The sequence below is a fragment of the Leucoraja erinacea genome, chromosome 7, assembly GCF_028641065.1.
Source record: "Leucoraja erinacea ecotype New England chromosome 7, Leri_hhj_1, whole genome shotgun sequence".
Classification (NCBI taxonomy): Eukaryota; Metazoa; Chordata; class Chondrichthyes; order Rajiformes; family Rajidae; genus Leucoraja; species Leucoraja erinaceus.
In genome coordinates, this window is record NC_073383.1 from 925,412 (window position 1) to 938,523 (window position 13,112).

The 13,112-nt window shown below is 46.7% G+C and overlaps 1 protein-coding gene across 1 annotated transcript; it reads right to left on the reverse strand.

Moving 5' to 3' along the window:
- Positions 1-500: 500 nt before the first annotated feature.
- On the reverse strand, positions 501-5,293 carry LOC129698556 (gamma-crystallin S-like). The gene is made up of 3 exons (XM_055637635.1): positions 5,285-5,293; positions 2,628-2,870; positions 501-841 (listed from the first exon to the last, which is right to left on the reverse strand). Exons 1-3 carry the CDS (start codon positions 5,291-5,293, stop codon positions 569-571), a joined length of 525 nt encoding a protein of 174 aa, XP_055493610.1. The 3' UTR covers positions 501-568.
- Positions 5,294-13,112: the final 7,819 nt, after the last annotated feature.

The following is a 13,112-nucleotide window of genomic DNA, read 5'->3' on the forward strand; positions in this document are numbered from 1 at the left end:
TGTCTATGTTTTCCGCACACCATCACTGTGTTCCCACCCACAGAACAAAACTAATCCCCCACATCAAAATGTGAAGCCGTGGCAAGTGTGTTGTTTCTGCAGGTTGTAACTAGTTTAAATAAAAATAATTTACTGAGAAACCAAAGTGTTGATCAGGGATTGTAAATCTAGTTATTATCAGTTGGAGGAGAAATCATCCTCAGTGAAGATGCTTATTTCTTTGTGGTGAACTCATTTTCAGCTGTGTGTATAAAACCATCTGGATAACATTCTCCAATAGATAAAGGAGTACCTCTTAATGGAAAATGGTGAAGAATTGGTTGAATTCTCTTGAATTGGTTCATGGAAGATGTTGTGTTTTTGTGACATTGCATATGAGTTGTAGTTGAAATGTAGTGTAACCTAAACCAGTGCAATTTCAAGCACATATTGATACAATTTTCCAGTTGTACTTAAGAGTGGAAATCCAGCCTGGAGTGGACGATCTGCAAATTTTTGAGATGTACTTTTATTCATTGTATTTATTAATAACTTTTATTAATGAGAATCGATAAAATTGCAGTACTTGCTACTCAATGATACGATGAAAAGACTGCACTTTCGAAGTGGATGCTCCCCAGTCTCCAGCTTTCTCATAGGCACCCTGCTCAAGGAGGTATTGCCTGCCACGGTAATTTGGATGTTCATAGAATACCCACGCACCTTCCAGGATGATGCAGGAGTCAATATTATAAATATGGAATTGGTCAAACACAGATGGACAGTCATCTGAATATTCGATTGTTTGAGTTTCATAATCACCCTTGTTGCAGATTCTGAGCTTGTAAACGCTTGCATCTGCCTGTAAAACAGTGATAAGATGGTGCCATTAATTAACTAGCAAAAGTCTTTATTTATATGATTTTGACCGTATACACCTAGTTTTCTGCACCCTCAAAGCAATGACTGCTTGTTGTGATCTGAGCCTGTGGTTCATAGACCTATATAAACTGATCATTAACTGATTACTTAAATACTGAGGGCATTATAGCCTGACATGATCTTATCCGCTTCACATTTCTGGTTTAGATTAGATTAGATTAGATTAGATTAGATTAGATTAGATTAGATCCTTTATTTGTCATTCAGACCTTTCGGTCTGAACGAAATGTCGTTGCCTGCAGCCATATATATAATAATAAACAACAAAACACACAATAAACACAAATTAACATCCACCACAGTGAGTTCACCAGGCACCTCCTCACTGTGATGGAGGCAAAAGTCTTAAAGTTACTGTCTCTTCCCTCCTCATTCTCCCTCTGCGCTGAGGTGATATGTTGTTACCCCACCGGGCGATGGTAGTCAGTCCCACGGCTCAACCGAGCTCTGCGAACGGGCCGGTTCAAGCTCCGCGGCCCGGGGGTGGTCGAAGCTGCCGCCCTCCAGTCCAGCGGACGCAGCTGTTGCCGCGGGAGCTTTTTAAAACAGGTACCAGCCTGTGACCTGCGAACTCCCGACGATGTCATCCACTGGCCCGCAGTCGAGCCCCGGTTTCAGGTCGCCGCCACCAGAACGCCGCCTCAGCTCGAAGACGGCCAGCCTCGCGTTATAAGTCCTGGCTGGCACTGCCTCCGGAGCCTCGAGGTCGGTTGCAGTTGGAGGCCGCCAGCTCCGCCATTAGGCCTCAGCGCAGACAGAGACAGAGAAGGGGGTATACGACAGAAAGAGTCACATTGCCCCGAAGGGAGAGACAGAAAACCAAGTTTCAGCCCCTCCCCCCCACATAACACAACCTAATAACTAAAATTTAATTAAAACAAGACAAAAAAAACAACAACAAAAAGTTAAGACAGACTGCAGGCGAGCCGCAGCTGTTCAACAGCGCCGCCACTTCCGGTAGGATTTGGTATCAGCTATAAGGAGCAGAATCTTGCTGACTTCCTCCTTATCCATCCAGGAATTTTGGAATGAACACTGTATAGCCACCGCTGGTTATTTTAGCATAAAATTATCTGCTTTCCTACTTGCGTTTCCCAAAATGCTACTGGACCACTGATGCTATTGACAACCCTATATAATTAAATCAAGCATCCAGAATTATAGTGATCTAAGCAAAAACAGGAGTTTCTAAAATGGGTTAAACTGAGCCAAGTTATCTGGTACATTGAACATTTTTCTGATCATATAACATGGTAAAAGTTCACTACATCTGGAAGCGTGCTTTAATTGAATGATCTATGACCTCCATATTAACTTGTTTGGATGGAGTTAATTTAAATTGCTGCTACAGTATTTTATCTTATTAATTTAAAAGTTAGTGCATGCTATTGATAATAGACAGTAGACAATAGGTGCAGGAGTAGTCCATTCGGCCCTTCGGCCCTTCACTGTGATCATGGCTGATAATGTATTAATATTAAAATCTATAAAACACTAAAACCTTTTATAATAGAGGAAAATTTGGCATTCTAACTCAGTTTAATTATATAACTCTAAACTTGCATAAGTGATCATTCGATTGTTCACAACATGTACACAAGCAGCAGAATATTGTAATTTTAATATGGATTTTCTTCAATCAAACGTAGAGGTGAAATATTCAAAATATTAAAGCATTTTTAAATATTGAAATGAAATACACTTACTTGCTGGATTTTGTGACATGAAGCAATCTGGTGATTGATTCCCATCCAGTGCTTATAATCAGAATATTCATTTTTGGTAACCACATACAAGTTTCCAGTAAAATTGGGCTGTTCATACACTGCCCACGCTCCACTTTCTACTTTAATTGAATTACAGCAGGACAAGGATGTGCGGAAATCTGAGCAATCGGTGCTACATTCATAGTGACGACCCAGAAAGTTTCTCTCCTCATAGAAAGTGATCTGGAGTTAAGTATTAAGTGAAAAATGAAGCATTAGTTCTTGATATTTATTTAATGTTAATATATCTCGATGTATATCAACATCTTTAACTTTTTTTTCAGGTTTATATAATAGCTCACTAAGCACAACATCCAAATATAAGAAATACAACTGCAACCTTCAAAGTTCAAAGTTCAAAGTACTCCAAATGTGCAAGTAATATTAAAAACACAGACAGACAACATACCAATAAAAATAGACAATAGACATTACATTATTTAAAATATTAAAATATTCACAGTGTGCCAAAATGTAGCAAAAACTTTGAGGTATTTTAAACAGGGTGCAACAATGAAAGGTGCAATATAGAAAAAGTGCAAATTTCGTACTGGAGACATTGAGCCAAAGTTATTTTCACAGTTTGTTTGTCTTTGTTTGGGTACTGTTCATGGAATTTTCTTAAGTGTGTTGAGTAGTCTGATGGCCTGAGGAAAAAAGCTGTTTTTGAATCTGGTGGTTTTGCTCCGCATGCTGCGGTAGCGCTTATCGGAAGGTAGGAGGGTGAACAGTTTGTGTGCTGGGTGGGTGGTGTCTTTGATGATATTGCTTGCTCTCTTGCGACAGCGAGATGGGTATAGGTCCTGGATTGCTGGTTTTTATTGTGTTACTGAGTAAACTTGCTCAAGATTTAGTTGCTTTACAGAATAACTGTAAAGTAACTAAACTGATGGAATAACTCAAAAACACACCACATCTTAACCATGGGATGATTAGAATTATAGAATCATAAAATGGATCGATTGTAATCATGTATTGTCTATCTGCAGACTGGTTAGCACACAACAAAAGCCTTTCACTGTATATGTGACAATAAACTAAACTAAACTGAACTCATAAAACACAGAAGCCTGCAGTGCTAATTATAGCTCTTTAAAAGGTAATTCCTGGTTTCCCATATTTTGGAATGTTCTCTTTTTCCGACTGTATCCCTTTTAAAACAGAAGATTCCATCACCATTTCAGAAAGTGCACGTCAAATTCTAATTGCTGTGCATGGTTTTTTTTCTCCTGGCCTATCATTCTTTTGTTATATACCTTAATCTTTTTTTTCTGATTCTCAGCCAATTTAGCAGTCACTGTGCTTTTAATCCCCAGGGTTAGAGTTACTCCAATGAATTTGTTATGTGATGCAGTTCAGGACCATGGTTGGATTCACTCCATTTAGCCGGATGGGCCAGGTGCCCACAACTCTCAAGCTCAACACCAAGAAAGACAAAGTGGTTATCTTAATGGGACGGCCCCCTATTAACCACCCTCTGCCACAGTTGCACAGCGGTAGAATTGCTGCCTGACAGCGCCAGATACCCAAGTTCAATCCTGACTACGGGTGCTGTCTGTACGGAGTTTGTACGGTCTCCCCGTGACCCGCGTGGGTTTTCTCTGAGATCTTCGGTTTCCTCCCACATTCCAAAGATGTACAAATTTGTAGGTTCATTGTAAATTGTCCCTAGTGTGTGTAGGATAGTGTTAAATGTGCGGGGATCGCTGGTCGGTACGGACTCGGCGGGCCGAAGGGACTGTTTCCGTGCTGTATCTCTAAACTAAACAAAACCATGCATGCCTTTTATTTTTGCAATGGTGACTATTGTATCTATAAAGATGCATTACAATGACTCACCCAGACTGCACTGACAGAACGGACCTAAATCCACAATCTCTACAAACTGAGTAGGACAAGGGCAGTGTACACATTGCAATATCCCACCACCAGCAAGCTCCCTTCCAAGTCACACACATGGAAATGTATCAGTGGCTGTACATCCTGGAACGCCTGGCCTGACAGAAGTAGGAAGGAACTGCAGATGCTGCCTTAAACCGAAGATAGACGCAAAATGCTGGAGTAACTCAGCGGGACAGGCAGCATCCCTGGAGAGAAGGAATGGGTGACGTTTTGGGTGGAAACCCTTCTTCAGACTGGTCTCGACCCGAAATGTAACCTGTTCCTTTTCTCCAAAGATGCTGTCTAACCCACTGAGTTACTCCAGCTTTTTGTGTCTATCTTCAGTGTGAACCAGCATCTGCAGTTCCTTCCTACACAATCGATAATGCAGTTGCTATGTAAACATCGGAGACATCCTCACTCCTCCACCCCCCCCCTCTCCCCCCATGTGAACCCTCACGATAAACTTGAATTTGAAATTGTATGCAGTATTTGAATATTTGAACAAGCATTTTCTCACACGTCAAGAAACCGCATGGTGTAATTCAATGAGGAAATAACAGACTTGTGTGATGATCCCACAATTAATTACTAATAAAGACATTTTACTTTATTCATGCTAGGTACAGTGATACATCAAAGAGAATTATTTAACACGTCCTCTTAAACAAGCTAGAGAGGTGAAATAGACAAAGATATATTTTGGACATACTCACTTTCCCCATTGTTTGAGTCCTTTTGCTAACAAATGTTTCAAGATCACTGGATCCCGCTTTTATAGGCTTCAGGATTTACAGGAAGAACCACTTTTGTTATGGAAATTAAATTAAAATATCGAGTCAGTCATTTCAAATCCAATTAAGTATTCTAGAATATTTGATGGGATAATGAAACAAGTAGAGCGTGAATTCCTCTTAATTGTTTGAACATCAGTTGGATTAATGTTGTGGATAATTTCCACCGGCTTTGCTGAGTCAGTTCAACAAAAGGGCGCAGATAATCAGGGATAAGAATCATTTGTGTGGTTTGTTTCAACTGTGTTGCTGAACAATAATAAAACTCGGAGCAGATGTCCCGCTAGATCAAATCAAAATCATCCCTGCAACTCCCTGTTCTTGACTTCAAATGCAGTAATTCATCAAGGCCCCTGTTAGCAAAAGAGAAACTCGCCACAGACAGCTAACGACCGACCGACAAGGCACATTGGCCACATGCAGCATTTTGACCCATACATTGACAATTCCTTCCATGTCTCCGCCCCCCACCCCCCCCCCCCCCCCCCACCTCACCCCCCCCCCCCCCCCCTACCCCCTCCCCCCACCTACCCCCTCCCCCTACCTGCTCCCTCCCCCCACCTGCCCCCCCTGCCACCTCCCCCTCTCCCCCATCCCCCCCCAACCTCCCCCCCCCCACACCCCCCCCCCTACTCCCCCCACCTCCCCCCACCCCCCCCCCCCCCCCCCCACACCACCCTTAATGTGTTCGACCTGCTGAGTTCTTCCAGCAGATTGTTTGTTGCTAAGACAGACACAAAAGGCTGGAGCAACTCACTAGGACAGGCGGCATCTCTGGAGAAAAGGAATAGGTGAAGTTTCGGGTCTGAAGAAGGGTCTCGACCCAGAACATCACTTATTCCTTTTCTCCAGAGATGCCGCCTGTCCCGCTGAGTTACTCCAGCCTTTGGTGTCTGTCTTCAGTTTAAGCCAGCATCTGCAGACCCTCCCTACACCAATTGGTGTTGCTCCAGATTCCAGCATCTGCAGTCTCTGTGTCTTTTCTCTGACACCTTTTCTCGTCGGGTCTCAGGTGTCGTTGAGGCCGCAACGAGGAGCGGCCTCCAACAGGAAGAAGCCGGGGACTCAGGTGCCGACTCACCGTTGCCGTCGCGGAGCTGGCCGAGTCCGGAGCGGGTGGAGCGGTGGAGGAGCGCTGCTGCTGCTGCTGCTGCTGCTGCTGCTGCTGCTGCTGCTGCTGCTACCGGAGAGTCGGAGGCTGCTGCTGCAGGTCTGTGGACGACGGCATCGGGAGCCCGCGGCTCCCTGGAGGGAGACCGCTTTTCGGGGCTCCTGCAGCGGCGACTTCTCCCGCCCGAGTTGCGGGGTTGAAGAGCTCCTGGAGCGGGGCCTGACATCACCGCCCCGCGCGGCTTGGAATGGCCGCGGACTCTGCGAGCGCACACCGGGGGCTCCAACACCAAGACCCGGTGTGCGACCTCGCACCACCCGGCGTGGCTTTAATGGCCGCGGGACAATCGCCATCGCCAGCCGGGGGCTATGACTTTGACTCTGACATCGGGGGGGGGGGGGAGAGTGCAGGTGGTGGAGAGATAAGTTTATTTGGCCTTCCATCACAGCTATGTGATGGATGTTTATGTTAAATGTAATTATGTTGTGTCTGGGGTCTATTTGTGTGTAATGTATGGCTGCAGAAACGGCATTTCGTTTGGACCTCCAGGGGTCCAAATGACAATTAAATTGACTCTTGACTCTCTTGACTCTTGACTCTTGCATTGTATATTGTGGAAGAAATTAACTTAGAGGGAAATTTAAGGGAAAAGGAAAAGCGGGGACTTCAAGGTTTGCTTCAATAGACAATCGGTGCAGGATGAGGCCATTCGGCCCTTCGAGCCAGCACCGCCATTCAATGTGATCATGGCTGATCATCCACAAATAATACCCCGTTCCTGCCTTCTCCCCATATTCCCTGACTCCGCTATTTTTAATCGCTCTCTCTTCCAGAGAACCGGCCTCCACCGCCCTCTGAGGCAGAGAATTCCACAGACTCACAACTCTGTGTGAAAAAAGTGTTTCCTCATCTCCATTCGAAATGGCTTACCCCTTAGTCTTCAACTGTGGCCCCTGGTTCTGGACTCCCCCAACATCAGGAACATGTTTCTAGTGCCTCTAGTGTGTCCAAACCAGTTAACTGCTCACCAGTTCTCTGACTCTGCAGCAGATTTAGCCGACAGTTATACTGTGCAGTAAACAACATGGGTACCAGTTATTTAATTAGTCGATTTGTTTATGTCAATCTTATTCAACAACAGTTGGTTAATACAAGTCAAACATAATACAAGGGCATTGTGACATTATTCTATCTCATCTATCAATCAGACCGCGCCACTGCCCTCTCTCCGAGCCAATCATTAGCCCCTATTTACTGCAACGTTTCTGCGCTACTAGCGGTAGGGGGCGCAGACGGTCTACCCAGCTATTACTGTGCTGTTTTTAATCACATTCACTGGCGGACCTACCTGAAGCTTGAACTGTTATGGGTCCCCTTCGCAACCAGCAACGAGGTCTGGGTAACCACTGTTCTTCTTCAATGGGGTTGCTCCACGACAGGTCACCACAAATTTTGTTTTCTAACATAAATGTTAATAGTGTTTTAAATTATTTATAATTATTTTATATCAAATATATAATTAGAATGGAACATCCTTAATTTGAACTTTTTTTCATTTACGGCTAGCCTACATGATACTTTAATTACCATATAACCATATAACCATATAACAATTACAGCACGGAAACAGGCCATCTCGACCCTTCTAGTCCGTGCCGAACACATATTCTCCCCTAGTCTCATACACCTGCGCTCAGACCATAACCCTCCATTCCCTTCCCGTCCATATAACTATCCAATTTATTTTTAAATGATAAAAACGAACCTGCCTCCACCACCTTCACTGGAAGCTCATTCCACACAGCTACCACTCTCTGAGTAAAGAAGTTCCCCCTCATGTTACCCCTAAACTTCAGTCCCTTAATTCTCAAGTCATGTCCCCTTGTTTGAATCTTCCCTACTCGCAGTGGGAAAAGCTTTTCCACGTCAACTCTGTCTATCCCTCTCATCATTTTAAAAACCTCTATCAAGTTCCCCCTTAACCTTCTGCGCTCCAAAGAATAAAGCCCTAACTTGTTCAACCTTTCTCTGTAAAATACCTTTTATATTTTTATTTTAACTATTATTTTGTATTGAATTACACTATGTTATCTATATTACTAAAAGTAAGATCTTGACCACTTCCTGTTTTACTGTTTCATAATTTTAGAAAAAACGCTGCCACTTACGGCTGTGATTTTTGGCCATCTTACTCAGAGTCCCCCTCCGCTGCGCAGGGCAAGAGGATTTTTCCCATTGATGAAAAATAAAAGAGTTATTAATGTTTTAAAAATGTTGACATTCTCTCAGCTGCCCCTGCTGGTGGGAGGGGGGAGGGACTATAAAACATGGAAGTGTTATGACTCACTCAGTCTCAGCAAGATGGAGGAAGCGAGAGGATCACGTCTCTCTGAGCTGTGAATAACACTGAACACATGACTACTCAATTGTGAGTCCCCTTACTGTGGTTTGAAAATGAAAATGGGGTTGCTTTGAAATGCTGCACTGCAAATGGTTGTTGGTGGTGCTTTGAATTGCTTTGAAATGCAGTACTGCGTACCACTGCCATGGTCTACCGCTGCCACTCCCTACCGCTGCCTACCCCAGCCATGGCCTACAGCTGCCCTGGCCTATCGCTGCCGTACCTACCGCTGCCGCTGCCTACTGCTGCCTACTGCTGCTGCCGTTGCCGCTGCCACTGCCGTGATCTATCGCTGTCATGGCCTATTGCTGCCGTGGCCTGTCGCTGCGGAACAGGACGGCTTCAGGTGGGGGGGGCATCCTTCAGCCCGGGCTGGCTTCAGATGGGGATGGGGGCCGGCAGGAGCGTCCTGTAACCGAGGGAGGTGGACGGTTGAAGTGGGGACCGGTGGGGGGGGGGGCGGCTTCAGGTAGGGACCGGGGGGGGGGGGGGCCTTCAGGTGGGGGGGGGGGGCCTTCACGGGGGACCGGTGGGGGGGGGGGCCTTCAGGGGGACCGGTGGGGGGGGGGCCTTCACCGGTGGGGGGGGCCTTCAGTGATAATCCTGTAGCCGGGGGGAGGGCGGCTTCAGGTGGGGATGTGAGCGTCCTGCAGCTGGGCGAGGCGGACAGTTTCAAGCGGGGGCCGGCGTGAGCATCCTGTAGCTGTGGACGGCTTCAGGCGGGGGGGCATGTTGTGGGCCGAAGGGACTGGTTTCCACAGGGCTAGTATGGACATGCTGAACCAAAGGGACTTTTCTTGGGCTAGTGCAGGTGATCCGGAGAGCTAGTATGGACATTGTAGGCCGAATGGACTTTTCTTGGGCTAGTATTGGCTAGTATGCGGGGGTGGGTAGCGTCCTGCAGCTGAGGACGGGGACAGATTCAGGTGGAGGGTGGGGGGGGGGGGGGGAGAGGGCGTCCTGCAAGCGGGGGAGGGGATGGCTTCGGGGGCGGGGGCTGGCGGGGAGCCTCCTGCAGCTCGGGATGGCTTAAGGTGGGGATAGGGGGGTAGCTTCCTGCAGCTGGGGATGGGGATGGGGATGGCTTCAGGCGGGGAACGGCGGGAGCGTCCTGGAGCCGGAGGGCGGAGATGGCTTCAGACGCGGCCTGTCGTGGACCGGTGGGGGGAGGGAATGCTGCCGTGGCCTACCCCTGTCTACCTGTAGCCTCCCGGCCCCGGCACTGACTCCGGCCTCACTCAGTGGCTCCCGGCCCTGGCTCCGGATCCGGCTCCAGCCTCACTCAGCAGCTTCCGGGCCCCAGCTGCCGGCACTTGGCCCCGGCCGAGCTCAGCGTCTCCCAGGCAGCTTCGGGGCTCATAGACTCGGGGCGGCTTCGGGGCTGGTGGCTTCTGGGCAGCTTAGGGACGCACGGACTCAGCCCGGCCTCCGGGGCTTTATTCTCCTCCTCCTGGTGATTGACAGCGGGTGCCGGAAGGGGCGCTGCCATCCCGGCGACTGACAAGAGAGAAGACCAATCTGATGAGATCGGAACAAAACTTGGTGCACTTGCAGCACAGGAGAATGGCGAGTAAGGTGGCGAAAAATCGTAGCGCTATCAGGTACCGTATTTGCGCAAATGTAAAAGCAATGCAAACCGGAAGGGGACAATTGAACGTTTTAGTTCAGTATAGATAGATTTACAGGGCATCTTATAGAAACATATAAAATTATTAAGGGATTGGACACGTTAGATGCAGGAAACATGTTCCCGATGCTGGGGGAGTCCAGAACCAGGGGCCACAGTTTAAGAATAAAGGGTAAGCCATTTCGAACTGAGATGAGGAAACACTTTTTCACACAGAGAGTTGTGAATTAGTGGAATTCAGAAGGCAGTGGAGGCCAATTAACTGAATGTATTCAAAAGAGAGTTAGATAGAGCTCTTAGTGCTAGGGGATTCAAGGGTTATGAGGAGAAGGCAGGAACAAGGTACAGATTGTGGATGATCAGCCATGATCACATTGAATGGCGGTGCTAACTCAAAGGTGCATATATTTTCTAAGTATCTATGTATCCAAAGACATACATGTCTGTAGGTTAATTTGCATGGTATAATTGTAAATTATCCCTTGTGTGTGTAGGATAGTATAATTGTGCGGGATTGCTAGTCAGTGTGGACTCGGTGGGCCAAAGGGCCTGTTTCCGCTCGGAATCTCTAAACTCAACTAAGTTAAGCTAAGCTTAACTCTTTGCGTACTTGTGTCTGCAAACCAAAGAATCGCAGTGGGACATGTCACGTGTGATAATACAGTATCATTTATTCATATATTTGATGTTCTCCCTGTGACCATGTGGGTCATGATGATGAGTCATGACCTTTGTATCAGCTGATTTGGAGGTCAGACCGCATGTGCACTGTGTAAGCTACGGCAGGAGGCCATGGCCTGGTGAGGTAATAAACACGGAGACCAAGGAATGTAATCTGTAAATATTGTGTCAGTATCATTATTCCGCATCTGAGGCGAGATGTGACATTGGCGACGAGAATATTTTGGATATTTTGGATTCTGAATCCGTGCCTACGAGCTGGAAAAAAATATATTTTTTTTAATGGCGGTCGCTGGAGCTGATTTGTTAGCACTTCGAGGAGTTCCACATTTCGATCTGACAGGTGATGCGAGTACCGTCAGCGTGAAGTGGAACTGGAGGAATTCGAAGCCTACGCCGACAATCTCGTGCTCTTTCTTGAGGAGAGTACACCGCCACAGAAGGCGCAGCGGAGAGCGTTGCTTCTTTTCACCGCGAGGCCAGTGGTCCGAGATATTTTTGAAACACTCCCTGACACCAGAATGACGGAAGACAATAAGAAAGCCCTTGATGCTTTGAGCAGTCATTATGTGGTGGTGCAAAATGCTACTTTTCAACGCCATTTATTCCGTAAAACAAAGCAGGAAGAGGGCGAGACTGTTGCTCAATTTGTGACGAGAATCAGACAGGTGTCTGTGGGATGCAAATATGTGGTTGCTGATGTGGAAAACCAGATATCGGATCAGGCTGTCCAGCATTGCAGGTCAGACAAGCTCAGGAGAAAGCTGCTGTTAAACAGGGGTGAGTTAAACCTTAATGATGCTGTGCTGGACCACTTTCTGTTTACAGGTATTAATGCCACCTGCTGGATGTTCAGGTTCCTACAGCTTTGAGTTACCTTTCCTGTTAGGCAGGAAGTTGTCATAAACCAGGAAGCCCAGCTCAGGGAGAGTACCGCATGGTGCACACTGTAATTCTAGTGTGTAATTTACTGCCATCCCACCGCACCAGTTTGTTAGACGCATTGTCTGTGAGTAATCATGTTTGTGTAACAGCATCTTTATACGTTATTGTGCAGGATTGCTATTATTAACAGTTAAGAATGTTTCATGTGCCCTGGCTGGTTTCTTACATAACAGCATTGTATTTAGTGGTGGCATCATAGTTTATGTTTCTATACCAAGTGTATAACGTTACTAAATATGCGGTTTCCCCTTTCTGCTTGTATGTTACAGTTTCACAGTTGAATACAGTAAAGAATCAACGACATCTCGTGTCTACGGGTCTTTATTGGATTAATTGTTTAACTTGCTAGATAGCTGGATAGGGACATCCAGCGAGTCCAGTATAGTGAAAAGACAGCACCACAACAAGCTGTACTACAGGGTGGCTCACATCATCACATTGTCCGTCCACACCTCAACGCCATGGCAACAAGCAACCAAGACAACGCTTCACAGAATGAAGCCAAGTCCCTCAGCGTTCGTTCTTACTGCTCTGCAGCCAGCTCCAGTGCCAGCATGGCCGCCCTTAAAGCACGGGCTAAAGCAAAAGCAGCCGAAGCCAGAGCAGCATTCGCTCAGAGAGAGATAGACATGAAGGTCGACGCTGCGCGGATTCAGGCAGAGATGCAGGTCGAGGCTGCGCGGATTCAGGCGACCTTAGAGGCCTTGCAGCAAGAAAAAGAGATGGAAGCAGCCATTGCAGAGGCCAACACCATAGAAGCCGGTTTATTAGCAGAACAAAGGTCACGTGATAGATCACCGAGCCCTGCTCGCCCTCAAAACCAGCACGAGCGTACTCTGGACTACGTGATAGAGCATGCCCTCTTTACCAAGCTTGAGAACTTTCCCAGGATCACCATCAAGGAGCCATACAAGCTACGTGAGCTCGGGGACCTTCTGTCAGAAATCGAAGCGGCAAAGGTTGATGGGTATCTACCTGGTTTGTC